The sequence below is a fragment of the Gordionus sp. m RMFG-2023 genome, chromosome 1 (genome assembly GCF_954871325.1).
Source record: "Gordionus sp. m RMFG-2023 chromosome 1, tfGorSpeb1-WG-v2, whole genome shotgun sequence".
Lineage (NCBI taxonomy): Eukaryota > Metazoa > Nematomorpha > Gordioida > Chordodea > Parachordodidae > Gordionus > Gordionus sp. m RMFG-2023.
Window position 1 is genome coordinate 13,758,767 of NC_088775.1, and position 13,591 is coordinate 13,772,357.

General features: G+C 27.7%; 1 protein-coding gene across 1 annotated transcript; it reads left to right on the top strand.

The window, feature by feature from the left end:
• The first annotated feature begins 2,615 nt into the window (after window positions 1-2,615).
• Window positions 2,616-13,231, top strand: LOC135922120 (uncharacterized). Its single transcript, XM_065456536.1, has 8 exons — window positions 2,616-2,723; window positions 2,770-2,823; window positions 2,870-2,915; window positions 2,958-3,132; window positions 3,180-3,350; window positions 3,753-3,887; window positions 6,717-6,885; window positions 12,907-13,231. The coding sequence occupies exons 1-8, from the start codon at window positions 2,639-2,641 to the stop codon at window positions 12,993-12,995; spliced, it is 924 nt and encodes a 307-aa protein (XP_065312608.1). The 5' UTR covers window positions 2,616-2,638; the 3' UTR covers window positions 12,996-13,231.
• Window positions 13,232-13,591: the final 360 nt, after the last annotated feature.

Here is a 13,591-nt window from a genome sequence, read left to right on the forward strand (position 1 = left end):
GATCAAACAGAATTCAATAATTATGTTGAATAAAAAAATACAAGTTGAATAAATTAAAATTTTTAAATTATTCCGCAGTAAACATAATCTATGCAATTCGATCATTCTTAGAGCTCTTAGATCTACTCAAATCCCCTCCACTCTTGAACCATCCGGTCTTTTCAGATGTGATGGGAATAGGCCTGACGGTATTTCTCAAATTCCTTGGAAGCGCGGTCAATTCCTGGTCTGGGACTACTCTTGCATTTCAAACAGTCAATATACTCGAGAAAAAGGAGACATTCAAAATAGCGAAATATTCCGAAATCTCTCAAGAATATATTTTCATCCACATTATTTCCACTACCCTTACTACTTTAGGGAAATATGCCTTATCCTTTTTCAAGGAACTCGGCTCCCACATTCGTCAACTAACCGGTGAACCCCGCAAGGGCTTCTTCTTAAGGCAAAGGCTCGCCATCGCAATACACAAGGCTAATTATATTAGCTTCATAGGCAGTCTCTTCCCACAAGATTATCCTTCCTAACCTCAATATTTTTTTTTCTTTTTTAACACCGTCACAAACATATCTTTCATTGCAAACGATCAAACTACCGAATAAAAAATCAATAGCGAAATCATGACCAAAATAAAAAAATGGATAAATATTTTATATTACCATACCGACTTTTAAATCAATTAAATTCTTATTCTAATTTAAATTTATATAAATATTTATTAACCCTTTCTACAACTTCCTATTCAGCCAAAAGAGCTATGAGTAAAGTAAAAATAAACAAAACTCGAATGCGGAATAAAATTTCGGACCCATTTTTAGAAAATTTACTGTTAATATCCAGCGAAATTGATGTTTTTGAAAAATACAATTGATGATATTATAATACAATTTGCATTAACATCTATAAGGTTATCTAAATTATTAATAAAATAAGTAATGTATCTTTTTCACAGCGAATATATTACGCTTTTAAAAAATGTAAATTTAATTTAACATTTTATTATTTCTATGCAAAATATACTATAATTCATTTTATTCTAATATTTTATATAATAACTCTATTTAAAATATATGTTTTTAATTAATAAAAAGGTAATATAGGTATGTGGAATCAAGCTAAATATACCTCTTTAAAATTACTCGTCTTATATTTTACAATATTTTAGATTTTATAGAAATATTAATATGTTATCTCATTTAATTCACTTATATATATTTTATGAAAAGAAAGTGAATATCAACCAAATTATGAAAAGATTGCATTATTTAAATATAAGTTGATTATCATCTACAAATTAAAAAATTTTTTTTTGCCCTAAATAGGCTTGAAAGATTATAAATAGAATTATGTTGTAAAGTTATAAATAGTGGCTTATTATAAGATTTTTTAAATACAAACACTATAACATCGTAGGTCTGTAAATTTCGCGGCCGAAGACCGCGTATTTTTTTAGGTAGATATGGGTAAATTTTGGAGGGGGTTTGCCTCCATCAAATTTTCTGCTATGTAAACGCTGGTTAAATCTATCATATATAATAGATCCACTCTTTTAGATACTGACCTCTCGTAGGCCTTTGGGACAGCAAATGCCCACTCACCCTTTGTCCTCCCGCATCTAGCATTCAAGAAGATCGGGATGCTCCTCTGATCGCACGTTTAGTTGAATACCTAATTTCTAACAGGCCCTTTGAGGACAATCCCAATTATTTAGTATTATATGCAAGCTCAGGTTATAAATGGCAAGCCATCCCTAGTTCCAATCCTGGCCTTAATTTCCATAGCCCTCCGCCTTGGCTGTAATGCTGTGGTTCTCTCCATTTGCATCGACTGCAGCTATCCCATCGAATCGAAAGCTTACCATCCCTTACACTGTAAGTTCTCCCATGGACTACAACCGCGTCATAAATCTATCACCTTCTCCTAGCTGCTCTTAAATAAGTTAATATTCCATCCACCCTCGAACCAGTGGGCCTCTCAAACGAAAACGCCATACGCCCCAATGTCATATCTCTCATTCCCTGGACCAATGGTCTTCCACTCGCTTGGGACTATACCTATGCCGATTTTTCTACCAAGTACAACCTTTCATTTTCTGCCATCGAAAAGGCCGAAATCCTAAAAAAAAACAGCCTTACCAACACCGTGTTTATTCCAATCGTTACCAATACCCTATGTTCGGAAGTTATGCACCCAATTTCATTAAAACCATAGGAAAAAAAATGAGGCAGATCTCAGGGGATCCCAATGAATGATTTTACCTTAGTCAGCAGATTTCCCTGGTAAACTGCCGGTCCAATTTTTTAAGCATTCACAATCGAATTTATAATATCATATATTTTGATAATAATATATAAAATGTAGCCCCTCCCCCTACAATCCTCCCCTAACCTTCAAATTTTTAAGCAGTGCACCACAAATTTTAGTCTAAACTATTTCCTAGAAGGGATGTTTCTTTATCGCTACATCACTATGGCTTTTCATATACCATTATACAAATGTTTTTCTATATTTTAAATCTATGCTTTAATAATGGTCCTTTATTCATCGATTGCATTTTTGGCTATTTTATAGGTATTGTTTAGCATTCTCCTGATATATTACAATTTTAACCGCGGTATTTTTAAATACTAACAAAAATATGTCAAGCTGGGATTTTGAAGCACCCCAATTTTATGATTTCGCTACAGGTGATAAACCAGCAGGATCTGGTGATGAGTGGTTTGGTAAGATATTAAATATATGCAAAACTTGAAATCTTAAATAAAACAGATAAAAAATCAAAATCTCCGAGTGTAAGGCTGAGAAAAAGAATCTCAAATAAAAGTATACAATCAATAAATTAATATTTAGAGTTTTTAATTGTTAAAAGGTTTAACAGAAGACCCCATTAAAATAATTACAAATGATAAAACAAAGTAATATATTTTAATGTAATTATTAACTGGTTATTGTAATAGCTCAAAAAAATTGCAACAAGAAAACATCAATAAGGATTTGTCAAAAATGAATAATAATAAAGGAATTTATAAACAGAATTTAAGAAAAATACAAATTATAATGAAATCATGTACTGAACCAAAAAGTCCAATGCTTTCAACACGTTTAAGGATTAGGAATGACCTAAATTCTAATGTATTATAATTAATTAAAAGTCAAACCTTTTTAAATTTCAATCTCAGAAAGAAAATGTTATAATAGCTAAACATAATCAAACCATTGGCAATAATGTAAAAAAATCTACAATTACCAAAATTATTCCCTTTAGCTTCGAAACAAAAGATATACTGATTAAAGCTAAAAGGGAGGAAGCAATAAAGAATGATCAGCTTACTCAAAAAATGAAACAAAAGGTCTGAAATTTCATATCACAATAATTACTGAAAATATTTTTAATTAGACAACCTCTTTTTTAAGGAGGGGGCTTGGTGGGGGTAGGGATAATTATTTTTTGAAAATTTGCTCTCTTCATTAAGCCTTTATAATAATTCTTATAAAGAATAATACTATTTTATATATCAATTTTTAATTAAAAATTAATGAATTTTGAGCATAATTTAGTTAAAAATAAGTGTATATCCTATTTTTAAATAAAAATTTCCTTATTAAGAAACACATTATAAATTGTGAACTAGCCCCCAAATCCCTCCCCCCCCCCCAGTTAGCCAGATCTTATAAAAAATATCTATCATAGTTATAGACCTGCTCTCTTTTAATATTGGCACAATACTTTATATTCTTTTGTTTTACTTAAGGCTTATGAATTTAAAGCTAACCCAATTCCTAACATAAGACAAAAAGCAATAGAAAGATCAACCAAACCAACTACCAAACCTCATACATTTAATCTTAGAACTGAAATAAAAGCACAAAAGATCAACCAAATAAATGTAAATTTTTATAATTGAATATATTAAGATGAGATCTTATAAAAATTATATAACTAAGTATTTCTATATTTCAAAATAACATATTTAATAAATACAAATATTGGGCATATTTCTAATTTTAAATTCTTTTATTTCCTTTATGCTTTGACATTATCTTAATAAGTATTTGAGAGATGATAAAAGTGTATAAGCTTTTACTTCTCAATCATAAATTTTTTTATAACATAATAGTTAAAGCTATGTCAATACTAAAATGATTTTATTATAAATGATATTGACAGCTTTTTTATTTATAAACATCTTAAAATATTGACATAGCTATAACATACTTAAAATATTTTTATGGTAACTTATTATTAACATCTATGATGGTTAAGCATTAAAATTTTATAGACTATTAGAGCTTTGTGTAAATCAATTTGATCCAAACCCATCCAAACTTGGTTTAGACTTGAGCAGGCATTTTCTTGAACTTGGTCAGATTTGGATTTTGTTTTTAAAATTTATTTTGGACTTGGACCATCCATTTGTTTTTTTAACGTTTTTACAATAATTGTTTCTAAAAATTACCATAAAGTTAAGTACTTATCATTTTTTCAATTTTTGTTGAAAAATGAATTTTCATCAATCTGACTAGAAAAAAATGGATCTGGCTTAGACCGATTTCTAAATTAAAATTGTAGACTCATATCTTTGAGAAAAATATTTTCAGATTGGCCCAACAAAAATAATTTTATGATTCTATCCAAAAAACTGACTAACATATTCCAATTCGGAGATATAAATATTTATAACCAATCATTTTAGTATTGGCAAGGCACATTCATCAAAAATGAATATATTTATCTGATTCAATTCAAAATTTACAAATATGAATTTATCATACTATATTTATTTTTTAATATTTTTGTGTTGAATAATATATTTAAATTATTTTAAATATTATCAAATTTTTTGAAAAATAAATGGAAATGTCAGAATATACAATCAGTAAAATAGGAAATAAAAGTGCTCTATTACATCTTGTGAATGCCTATTTTTTATAGACATAAATTTGAGTAGCATAAATTGCATCTAAAACAAGAAACACTTGGGAAGACTTTTAAAAATGGCTTTTTAGAAATAGATTTTTTAGGGCTGTGCCGATATTAAATATCGGATCGGCACCGATATTTAGCGTTTCTAAAGATATCGGATAGCCGATACCTATAAAAACCCCGATCCGATCTTTTTACTTTTCTTTTTTTTTATATTTTATTTTATATTATACATTATTATAATATTTTCTAAATAATTTTTTTTAAACAATGCAAATGCACAACATCTCTTAAATTTTATTTATTTTTTAAAATAGATTTATAATATTTTAAAAGTTTTTTTATATAAATAAAAAGGAACACCCAAAGTTTTATTTATTTTAAATCTTTTTAAATAATAACGCTAATTTTATTATTTATATTTTAAATATGGTATATTATTTATATTTTAAATAAAAGAATTTTTTTAAATATGGTATATTATTTATATTTTAAATAAAAGAATTTTTTTAAATATGGTATATTATTTATGGAAATATTTTACAAAAGACAAAGATTATTTTGCAAAATGCGTTATCTGCAGAAATCTTATTTCACGGGGATGAATAAAAACTAGCAATATCCGTAAACTTTTTTTAATATTGTAGAAATAAAAAAAATTGAATTAAATGCATAATTCGATTTTTTGCATAAAAAATATTGATTTCTGAATTACATTTGGTTCAGGGGGGGGGTGAAAAATTAATATAAATATAGGATCGGATCGGGTTTGTAATAGGATCGGTGAATAATATGTGGATCGGCACAGCCCTAACATAATATAATCAAAAGTCAAATTATTGTAATATATATATACTATATATAATTTAAAAAACACTCCATAAGGGTATGGTACGGGTTTATCATTTTTAAAAATCAAGCCATTACAACATTCTCTTTTAAAATCCCACATCATAAGAAAGACTGCTAATTTTTTGCATAAAAAAATCCTTCAGGATGAAATCAGTATTTTTTGAAAGATCTTCTTTGAAACAATAATCTTTACAAAATTTCTGAGGATTTTTTTAAAAACTTTGATTAATATTTTTTAGGTCATGGAGGCAAGCATATGAATTCAAATAGGTTCATGAAAGCTTAGAATAGTTTTGTTGAACATTTTGAGACGATCGACCTAACAGGGTCCGATTTATGAACAACCCTTTGAACCCAGGGTAATATCATTTCAGGACGGGTTTAGACCCCCTTTAAGAAAAATAGGCTTCGATTAAACTTCTGTTATCAAAATTTCCGCTAAAATGAGTTTAAAATTTCTGAATCCTATTTGGGTTTGCATCATTACCGCTAAGGTCTAATTTTTATTGGTGATGTTTCTTTGGGTCTAGGGTCGATTCTACTTGTCTATAATATCATAATCACTTAATATTACTTCATAATGGGCATCTTATTCAGTCCTACTTTCAATATTACTTTAACAATTGATAAAAGACAAACTTTTAACGAAGTTTTTTGTCCTTAGTAGTGTTCTTATACCGCTCTTTTTGAGCCGATTTTTAAAAACGGCTAACTAAATATTTCATCCTGAATAATATTATGCAAGCCTGAAGATTTTGTTAGTAGAAGGAACAAAGGTTTAGACATCTATTAGCAAAATCTCGAGGCTTAAATATTTTTCTGGCTAAAATATTGAGTTAGCCGTTTTTAAAAATCGGCTCAAAACGAGCCGTTTAACAACATTAGTCCTTAGGGTAAAATAATTAATTAATACTCAAAAAAATTAAATTTGGATTGTTAGAAAGGATTGAACAAATCGCCTAGAATAAGTGGAGCTATTGGTAAGTCTACCTTCTCCAAAGGAAACTCAACCATGTCAAATACAAGACGTGCCAAGCCTATTGTTAGTTTAGTTAAAAAACAAAAAACGAATACTTTGACTGGACCTAAAAATAAAACCATGAATAACGGTAATAATTATTTTATACATATTTAATTAGTGGTGTTAAACTGCTCGATTTGAGCCTATTTTTAAAAAATAACTCAATGTTTTAGCCACAAATATATAGACTTCGCTAATAGATATCCTAAACTTTTGTGAAATCTATGAACAAAATCTTCATTTCATAATATTTTTCTGGATAAAATATTTAGCTAGCCATTTTTAAAATTCGGCTTAATACGAGCCTTTTAATAACATAAATATTTTTGTTATAACAATATAAGATTTTTAATTTTAAAAACACTTTTTAAAAATCAGATTTTTTTATTCTTTATTTCTTTTTAAAATAGGAAATATAATTTAGGCTTGGTTACTAAAGTTGTTAAATCAGAGCATGATAATAAAAATCTAATATTGTTAAACGGTTCTATTTACTCCGATTTTAAAAAAGGCTAACTCATTATTTTGTCCTGAAGATTTTGCTCATAAATGGCACAAAGGTTTGAACATTATTAGCAAAATCTCGAGGCTTAGGCAATATTTTCTGACTAAAATATTGAGTTAGCCGTTTTTAAAAATCGACTTAATTCGAGTCATTCAACAACACTAAAAAATCTTTTAAGTAAAATTTAAAATAGACAGTTTGAGTTAGCCTCAATTTCAGACGATAAAACTAACCTTTATATCGTCTACCATTGTAAGCAGGGTTGCCAGGTCAAAATTTTCAAATTGCGGGAGAAATTAGGTATTTTGTGGGAGAAATATGAAAATTGCGGTAGAAATATAAAAATTGCTAAAAAAAAATTTTTCGGGCCTGCTGGCCTTCGGCCGGGATTTTAAATTGACTTAATTATCCGCCTATTATTTTTTATAATTAGTTTATATAAATACAATGTCGATAACTATTTTTCAAAATAAAATAACATCTTGATTTATTAAAATATATTAATTTAGAAACCAATGATCCTTTTTAAATATAAAACAATGTAAACAAAGATAAAGTTTTTTAAAAAACAAACGATTTATTTTGCAATATAAAAAATATATTTTATGCAAATGTCCCACAAAACATCCGCAATTGGAAATCTACCTTGTGTGTGTGTATAACATTATAGGGATTAGAAATTTGCAAAGTTAGGCCCAGCCCGTACCTGGGGCTTCGGGCCGGGCTTCTGCCTAATTCTATTTAAAATAATCGGGTTTGGGCTGGGCCTTTAAAAAAAATTCAGGCCGGGTCGGATTTTGAAATTTTTTTAAAATATATCTAAATTTATCAATTTTGTATTGAATTTTTTATGTAAAATAAAAAACAACATATAACATATGTCTTTTATTTTGAGTAATTATAAAAATTAATTTCTATACTTGAATAAATTCGGGTCAGGCAAGTTCGGTAAATTTTTTTTAAAAAAATTTCAGGTTCGAGATCACTAATAGGGATAGCGCTTAATTATCACGTATCAGATATCACGTTTAAATACATAATAAGGTAAGTACTCATTTCAATGATAATATTTTATTTATTATTGTTCAATCACATTATTATAATCAGTGCAGGAGAGCGTATCTACATCCATTGCAAAACAAAAATATTCTCCAAAAATAAGAAATAATACAGATGTAACCACAGTTGCGGCAATTGTAATCACTTATCTTGTAGTACAACATTCACAGAGCTACTTATCATTACAATGTGGTAGAATCTTTCCCCATAATATTTAACGACTCCAAGATAAATGAAAACTTTACTTGTAGAACAAAAATGAGCAAGGATCATCAATGTTTTAGAACCTGAATTCAGGAGGTCAATTCGATTTGAAAGATGGGCATACATATGCAATTCTAACAGATGCATCTAGCTATTTCAACAAAATTAAGGACGTTTCAAGAAAACTATTAAATTTCTTCCCCTTAAATAGTGAAAAATCCAAAGACATAGTTAACCATATAATGGTAAATATAGCAGATTCAGGATTATCAATAAATTGCATGTCAGCTTTCTGATCTGATAATGCCTCAGTGAATTTGGAAAAACCCAGAGTGTATTTACAGAATTGTGTCAGCACAATGTTGGTTGCGATATGTTCCTATTACCCGCCATCGATAGAATCTTTTATAAACCTTTAAAAATATATTTCTTAAATAAAGATTATAAAAGCTGTCCTAACATTTTGATAATTTTTTTCAATAATGAATGGCAGAGGTATATTTAGATTAATTTCACATGTAGGAAATCTACTACATGCTGTTAATGTGCAGTTGCAATCAGAAGAATCTTAACAAAAATTCACAAAATTATGCTGCAGATGTGTTCATCTTTACAGTTAAAAATTGACAATAAATTTTATGGCGCCATTGCTAAAACTTAATTATATTTTATTTGAAATTTAAATAATAGAACTAAATGTTTACCGTCGTTATTGAGATATTTATAAAATTCCTGGCATGACATAATATATATTTGCTCGGCCTCTTATGTTGTTAAAGCAATCCGATTTCTCTCCTTTTTCCAGGCAGACCTCATCAGGCTAAAAACGCGCTTTAGAATGAGGTAAGGAGAAGACATACTCGCAATTTTTTTCCAAGCATGGGGATTTATTGTTATAATTCTACCCGTTTCTCCTCTGCTTTTAGACAATCTAACTTTAAGTATTTTGGCGAATCATAAAAAATAGAGAGAATTACATTCTCCTCAAACAAGATATCAATGTCTTTCGGTATTTTTAATATATTTATTAAATTATAAAAACCATCAATTGATGGTTTCTGTTCCAAGGTTATAATATTTATACCTTTGTAAATAGAGTTATTAAAATCAAATTTTGATTGTAAATATTCTAAAATTGTCTTAATAAAAATATCTGCTTCATTTAAAAATGTATTAATTAGAGTATTATGTGAACATTTTAATATAATTTTTTAGCAATAGCGCCATAAAATTTATTATCAATTTTTAACTGTAGAGATGAACAGTGTAGCATGATTTTGTGAATCTTTTTTAAAAAGAGTATTTAATTTAAACTTAATTTTTATAAGTTGCAAAGGAATATTAATTGTATGAAATAGATTTCCTATATGTGAAACGAATCCCAAATATGCCTCTGCCATTTCATACTCGAAAAAATTTTTAAAAATTTTAGGACAGCTTTTAAAATTTCTATTTAAGAAGTATTTTTTTTAAGGTTTGTAAAATTTTAAAATTCTATCGATGGCAGGTATTAATGACAACCACCTGATAGGTATATTTCGCAACATCTCACACCATTCCAAGTTTTTAATTCATTAACTCTTTTAGTTGATAAATTTAATTCGTTAAAACATTTCATCACAATTATTTCGACATCCTCAGATAGTATATTCATTGCCTTCTTGCAAGAATTATGTAGTATATGGCATATACAGAATATTGGTATTAATTCATTATTGTGCTGCCTCAATTCGGTAACTTTGGTTTTTGTCAAAATTTACAGAGGCATGATAAGGGCAGAAAGCTGACATGCAAATCATTGGTAACCATGAATCAGCTATATTTAATGTGGCTAGCTACATTGTTGGATTTTTCAATATCCGAGGAAATTTAACAGTTTTATTGAAATGTTCTTATTCTTGTTGAAATAGCGAAGGATCGAGGGAAATGTTTTAATATTTCCCTTATTAAATGCATCTGTTAGAATTTCATATGGATGCCCATCTTTCAAATCTTCTAGAATTGACCTCTAGGATTTAGGTACTAAAACACTTGTGATAGCCTTGCTCATTTTTGTTCTGCCACAAGTAAGGTTTGCACTTATATTGGAGTCGTTAAATATCATGAGAAAAAGATTCGACCCACATTGTGATGATATAGCTCTTTGAATGTTGAACTACATGATAAATGTATACGATTTCCGCAATGTAGTTGCATCTGTATTATTTATTATTTTTGAGAATATTTTTGTATTGCAATCTATGTAGATATACACCCGTGTACTGACTTATATGAATGAAAGATTTATTATGGGATATAAATAAAACAGGATAGAAAGAAATTTACAAACTAGACATGTTTTTCGAATAATATTTAAAATTTATTTTAAAAATATAAAAATAATCAATTAATGTCTCTCAAAATTATTATTTATATATTAAAAACGTTAAAATACTAAAAAAAAATCGGGAGAAATTAAAAAATTGCGGTAGATTTTTGCGGGAGATTTTTAATTGAGGTAGTTTTGCGGGAGAGAGCTGTCTGCGTGTAAACTAAAAAATTGCTGGAGTCTCCCGCTGATGGGGAAGACATGGCAACCCTGATTGTAAGATTTCGTAAGTAGTATTTTTGAAATTGTTCAGGAGAGACAAAAAAACTATTTTAACTGTTATTATAATTATAATATATACTTATTAATGAATAATTAACTTTTAATTATAATACTTCTTCATTAGAATGGTTTTAAAAATATATATTAACATAAACGACTCCCAAGCCACTTACGAGTTTTTGTTAATCAGTTACGAGGATTTGATGCTTGTCTTTTCTTCGTTCCAATGTTATTTGATTTAAAAAATATACTAGTTTTTATTGGTTATTGAGATATAATTTTTTGAAAGATGATAGCTGGCTTATAGATGAACTCTTTTATCCAAAAAACGTATTTTGAAAAAGATGCTATTTATGAGCTCTTGAAGCGGTGCGATATTTAAATCCAAAGTAAGATAGAATGAAGGAAATATGGATTTAAATTTTATTTAATCTTCAAAAAAACATTTTTTATATATATAAAAATAGACTTCTTATATTTATAAATTTTGTATTTTAAAACATCAAATTATCGTAATTCATTATAAACAATTTCCTGGGGTTATTTATGGAAACTTGATGCACATTAAAGTCACGCTGCCACCATCATTTGGACAATTTGAAAATTTAAAACTATTTGTTGTGGATATCAATACAATTTCTTGTGGAAATAAAGTACCCTCCGGGCAATAATGATCTACATTAAATATGCTGTATTTTAGTATATATCGCCGCCAATTAGCCCTAACCATGTATAAGAGTTAGGGGAAATGCTTTCGACTTATATAACGAAAATTTTAAGTGTTGCTAGATTCTATACGTGATTTCTAACGTTAAATTTACATATTTTTGCTAAATTGATTAAAAGAAGAAAACGTCCGCATTGGACTTTGAAAACCCATAACCCGGGATATATTTGAGCTAGAGCATTAAAATTTTGATTTTTATAAAATGCACACGCTATTTAATTAGCAAGGTCCTGTTTTTTTTGATATAAATATTAATTAAATATTTTTTAACTGTAATAAAACCGTTAATTAAAATTGTGTCGGTAAAATGTATCGGTTATTTTATAGCAATACAGCTAAAAATGTATCTCAATAAATAATACAAATACATTATATTAAAATATAACTAAATAGTATAACTTATAATTTACATGTATATAACGATTCTGTTGCTGAAACTGAAATGCCGTGATTTTTTAAGTTAATATCAAATATAGATAAGGCTCCAATTATACTGAAAGTACCCTGAATCAATGCTCTCTTTAAATTATTGGCTACTACTACAGACTAATCGAATTGGCCAATTTACAAATATCAGATGTAATGTATTTGATACATAAAAAAATCTTTCCATAATGAAGCCTATGAAATTCGGTTTGATTTTGAGTAGTGCCCGATTTGGGTCGATTTTTAAAACGGCCCGATTAAGATTTTAGCCAAATTAATATTGTGTAAGCATCAAGATTTGGCAAGTAGAACAAACCTTTCTGCCATCTATGAACAAAATCACCAGGCTTACAATATTATTTTGGTTATAATCTTAATTAGGCCGTTTTTAAAAATTGACTCGAATCGGGTTTTTTAACAACACAAAGTTTGAGGTTTCTAAATTTGAATGATAAATATAATAGGTGACTATCTTGTATTACACTATAATTATGCCCTTTTAAAATAATATATTTCTTCTCCGTTTTATGGCGATTTCCAGTTTTACCCAGGTGTAGGCCTTTAAAATAATATGTATTTCAAATAAATATAAAATTAGTTACCAAGGTTATGGAGTTCAGTTTTGCCACTGATAAAAGAGCCCAGCAATGGAAATTGGCACAGGAAGCAAAGGATAAAAAGAAATGAATAATTATAATTATTTTTAAGAAAAATTTATAACCACACTTTTCTACAAAAATAATTATATAATTGATATTGACTTAAAATTTATTTTAACTATATTTTAAATTATTTTTTTTATGGATTATAGAAAATTTTAACATATATTTTTATATTTCTTCTTTTTTATATCAAAAAATTTTTTAAAATGGATAATAATAAATGATTTTATATAATATTTTCGAAAATAAATTGAAATTTTTACCATTATATTTCATTGACTATTGATAATTTATTTTACCCTTTTCCTTCGCCTGTAATTTTTTTTACCTCATGATTTACTTTATTAATATGTTATGTATATTCATAACATAATAATTTGAATTAATAACAAATAATAAATTTAACAAATAATAAAATTTTATTTTCAAAATTTATTATTCTTTATTTCATATTCTAATTTCTAACTTCTAAGCCTTTTTTTGTATAGGAATGCAATGCCATGACTAGACATTAATGTATTAGTTAATTCATTAAAATGCATCTAAAAGTAGGTATAAAGGAGTTCAGTAAACGAAATTTAGTGGTCTGATAAATTTTATTTATTTTATGAGCAGGCCACA